The 4,871-nt window shown below is 30.7% G+C and overlaps 1 protein-coding gene across 1 annotated transcript in view; it reads left to right on the top strand.

Moving 5' to 3' along the window:
• Positions 1-4,558, top strand: part of LOC107447007 (large ribosomal subunit protein eL34) — a 7,754-nt gene extending 3,196 nt beyond the window's left edge. Inside the window, exons 3-5 of the mRNA XM_043038957.2 lie at positions 1,161-1,254; positions 2,976-3,079; positions 4,423-4,558. Coding sequence (XP_042894891.1) covers positions 1,161-1,254; positions 2,976-3,079; positions 4,423-4,510 — 286 coding nt within the window. The 3' untranslated portion in view covers positions 4,511-4,558. The remainder of the gene's footprint in view (positions 1-1,160; positions 1,255-2,975; positions 3,080-4,422) is intronic.
• Positions 4,559-4,871: the final 313 nt, after the last annotated feature.

Raw genomic sequence — 4,871 nt, 5'->3', positions numbered from 1 at the left:
TCCTTAACCCTTTCGCGACGCAAAGCGCGAAAGCGCGCTTACCGCTGAGGCCGGCAGTCTCTCTAGCGTGTGTCTCCCCAGGGCCGGAGGGTTTTTCGATGTTAAGCCTAATTCCATGAAATTACCGAAATATCAGCGCGTTGTTTAATATTGTTCTGTAGAGTATTTAAGTGATATATGCTTTATATATATTTCTATGGATACTTTATTTACTTAAGTTATTTCTTGTTTAAATGTATGTTTTACACATTTTATTTTCATTATGTACTTATCATTTAATAATATTTAACATTACATATCTGAAAACTAAATATATGACTTAAAGTTCTTTTTTCGTATGAAAAATTTTAAAACGGGGATCTACAAGATCTAACTATCCACTAAAAACTAAATCGAAAGTAGTGAAGAAAAAAAACCTCCCCCGCTTACTGTAAACAAATACTACATGCGAATTTAAAGAGCTGTCATAAAACATTCCTTCTCCCTAAATCTGAAACCCTATAGTCATCTTATGGAAGAAATTTTATTTTTTAAATCATTCCGAAACGCTGGCACAAATATGTGACGGCCAGGGTTGAACGTGAAAACGCTCTGACACGCGGGTGTGTCGGCCGGGAAGTGAGCGCGTTTCTTGCTGGCACGTATATGTGACAGTCGGCGCGAAAGGGTTAAGAGACTGTACTATCTGATTTTAAATTAAATTTGATTTTCGTTTTCTTGGTGTGTGTTTTTTTTTATAATAATTTTTTGATGATACTGTATTGTAATATATGTAGCTCAGTATTTTTCATGAAAGGTGAAAAAAAAGTGGTCAATTCATTAGATTAGGAGAAGTTGAGTTTAATTTTTTGAACTGCAATGAAATTTTTCTTCCATTCTTAAAAGCAGTGAAAATCAGTGAATCAGTCATTTAAAACTACTCAATTGTCACTTTAATAATATTGTGCTAGAGTAATATTCAATTTTATTACTAACATAAAATTAATAAGTTTGACATGTATAAAAAATTATTTCAAGTTTATTCACTTGGTTCTGACTAATTTTATTAAAGTGAGAGAGTTTTTAAATGTTAAAATTCTTGTTACCTCAAAGTATTCATACTTTTTATTAAATTAAATTAACTTGTAAATTTAGCATTAAGGTTATTTTATATTCCACAGCTCTAAGACTCCTGGTGGTAGACTGGTGTATTTATATCCTGGTAAACCTGGTAAAATACCTAGATGTGGTGATTGTCACTTGAAGCTTCGTGGGGTATGTATTTTTCTGAGTCGCTCAATTATCCGTAAAGTGAGAAGTGTTAAAAACTGAGATACATAATGACTGGAATAGTTTAATGACTCAAAGCATGAAATATAAATAAAATTGTAGGTTTTGAGTATTTTTTTAAAAATCTTTTTCCAAATAGAACCTGATATTTTAAAATTTGAAAAAAAACCACTGTACAAATTCGAAATTGTAATTTATAAATTTTAATTATTTAACTTCTGATATTTATTTTTGATATCAGAGGTCCCAAGCCTGTTCCGATCTGTGCCAAATGAAAAAAGCAATTATAATTGTATTTTTTAGGGCATTTTTGCACCAAATTTCGAATTCTCGGATTTAAGTTGAAATTGTAAGAATTGTAAATCATTTATTGACTCTTGTCACTAGTTTTACCCTTTTGTTACCACATGGATTTGATGTTTAATTGTTGGTTCAACATGTTTATTCATACCAGATTTACATTTTTCAGTTTTCTGAAGTAACATAATTAGTTATTTCTAAGTAACTTGTTCTTTGTATATCTAATATTTCTCAAATATTTCTATACTAATACAGTTGAACTCGTTAATAACGAGCACAAAGGGACCGTAACATGTACTCGTTAAATCCGAGTGCTCTTAATAAACGGGTCCTTAAGGCAGGCGTGCAACCAGAAGAGGGAGGTCAAATGATTAAGTTTACTTAACATTTAATTAATACTTACTTACTTTAATTACATTAATTATTTTAATTAAATGCTTTTCTTAATTTAATGNAACGAACTCAGAATATCCAAATTGTTCAGCAAATTTTTCTGCTTGCACTTTTAGAATAGGTCCACTCACAGGTAAATTAGCACTACGTTGCACCTTCATCTATTTCAATAACGCTTTGTCCAAATCCTCTTTCGAACACTTCTTCAGTCGTTTACTGTCTGTTTTATTTTGGTTGTATGCATCCATTAACTTGCCTTTGTTTTTTAGCAGTGTGGAAACAGTAGATGAAGGCAATTCATACCTTTTGCGGATTTCGATAATTTTAACACCGTTATCCAACTCCGGTAAAATTTTTACTTTTTCGTCAACCGATAAAGCTTTAGATTAGAGCGATAAGGGCAATTAAGTTTCAGTTCGCGTTTTTTTTCCTTCGATTTCTCGCACATTTCTTACCATTTTGAAAAATGGTGAGACAGAAAGACTAGAAAAATAAGAAAAAATGTTGCAAGACAGAAAAATATTGCTCGCTAAAACCGGGTTTTGCCTCGTTAAAAGCGACTTCTGTTCCATAGACTTAACACTGATCCAACCAAATATTCTCGTTTCCCTCGGTAAATCCGAGCTCGTTATAAACGGGTTCGACTGTATATAATAAATGTTGTTATAAGAATCAACTCAATTCTTCTACACTTAAATGTTGCTTTCTTGTGCTACTCATTTTATAATATACAATTATGCATAGAGTGTTGAATTGATTTGCTTTAACATGTTTTATCACAAAAAAATATGCTATATTCAAATTACATACTTGAAGTTACGATCTAAGAAGAAGAGTGATATGCATGCAGCATTACCTTATATTAATTGTTTGGTAGTTATGATTCTTTTTTTATATATATATGAGTAGTGCCGAAAAATGTTCTATTTCTATGATTGGTAACAAATTTTCTGCAAACAATGTTTGTTCATTCGTGTATATCATACATAGTAATGTTGTCTAATTCACTTTAGATCACTCATGCTAGACCTAGAGAACTCTCAGCCTTGTCTAAAAGACACAAGACAGTAACTCGAACTTATGGAGGATCAAGATGTGGCAAGTGTGTAAGGAGTAGGTGAGTAAGATTTGAATAATACAGGCTTTGGTTTTATTTCAGTGAATGATATTATTTATAATGTAATTTAGCAATAAAATTTAAGTTTTTTCCCCTTTAGTTTATGTATTTAGACATAATCCTAATGTTTTGAGAGCAAAACCTAATTAAAGATGCAGAGCAATGTAGAATTGAACAAATTTGAAATTTTTAGATTTAACAGAACTATTTAAAAGAAACACACAGTTGAACATTTTAACAGAAAACAATAATGAATATGATTTTTTAAGTTTTAATTCCTCCCTACTATGAATAGCCTTTATTTTTCACATGTGGTCTGCATAAATCTTGTTACAGTGTTCTTATGTGGTATATCATAAGTCAGTTTTCATTTTAAGGAAGATCACTTACCTATGCTTGAAGTTAGTAACTTGTGTATCTTACCAATATTTATCAACCTATTTAATTTTTTTCATCTTTCAAACTCTATACACTGATGTAGATGACAGAAGAAAAAATGAATAATCAAAATACTTATAGTTATAGCAAGCAAAAATTCCATAAATTAGAACAATGAGTTCCAACTGGGTACCACGGAGCCTCAAGCTTTTATGTACTCAATTTTGCTCAAATCTAATTTTTATTTAATTATTTTACATTTTGTTGCAAAAAAATAAAGAATAAAAAAAACTAGCAGTGAGCAACAAAAAAAAAGTGGTCTGAACTTCCCTCCCTCCTTAGTTGAATGTATTGATATAAAGTGTGTGAGGAGAGTAAATCACCCCTTCACAACTTTAAGGCAGAAATTTGAAACTGCTGCATTAAAGTATTAAGTCTTAAAGATAAAAAGTGATCTTTGTTGGATCGGCCTTTTTGTTTAATTCTACAATCCACAGATGGCGCTTTGCGCATCCTAATTAATTATTCATTGAGCTTGAGAAAATAAATAGTGTATGTGTATCGATTCCTGTGTGTGGAGTGTTTCAATGTTTTCGATGTATGTTTCAATCCTCCGATTCCATCTCCGATTCCAGTAAATTGTGACAAATTCTAACTGATTTGTGAGATGTCTAAACATTCCACCTTTAATTTTATAGTTCCAAGTCCATACAACAACCGAGTCAGGTAAAAATTTATGAAACATTCTTTTTCCCGCTATTTGCTAATTCACTTTTAATGGATTAAATCTACCATTCGTGGCATTATAAAAAAAATTTGAACCTCTCAATAGTTGATAATTCTAAGTGTAGACCACTTTTTAACTTTGGCCACGCTATGCACAGTCCTGCAAGATACAATTGTTCAGAAGTTTCACTGTATGCAAGGTAAAAATGATGGTAACTTATTTGTTTTTTTCTTTTTAGAATTATTCGAGCTTTCCTTATTGAAGAACAGAAAATAGTTGCCAAAGTTTTAAAGGCTCAGCAATTAGCTTCCAAACCAACAAAATAAACTGTATTTAAATCAATAAATAAAAATGATTTCACTTTTTTGTTTTTATATTTTGTAACTAAATTTTTCTAGTTTTCTATTGTTATTTTTTTTTCTTCCAAAGATATAAAATTTAAGAAAATGAAGTACGTTTACAATTTATAATCCCAGCTAAGTCGATAGGTCATTTTTAAGAATACTTATTAAGAGATTTTACTGTGGTTAGAATGCTTATTATAAAATGTGTACAAGAATTAAACATAAAATAACAACTTGAAAAACATTCAGTATAAAAAAAAATAGACCTTTATCGGGGTTGCCACTCCAAAGGGAAAACCTTGAAAATACAGGGAATTTAAAAATCACCTAAAATAGCAGGGAA

This window comes from Parasteatoda tepidariorum, chromosome 1 (genome assembly GCF_043381705.1).
Source record: "Parasteatoda tepidariorum isolate YZ-2023 chromosome 1, CAS_Ptep_4.0, whole genome shotgun sequence".
NCBI classification, from domain to species: domain Eukaryota; kingdom Metazoa; phylum Arthropoda; class Arachnida; order Araneae; family Theridiidae; genus Parasteatoda; species Parasteatoda tepidariorum.
Note: the sequence above shows the minus strand (reverse complement) of the source record. Positions and strands in the feature narration are given on the sequence as shown.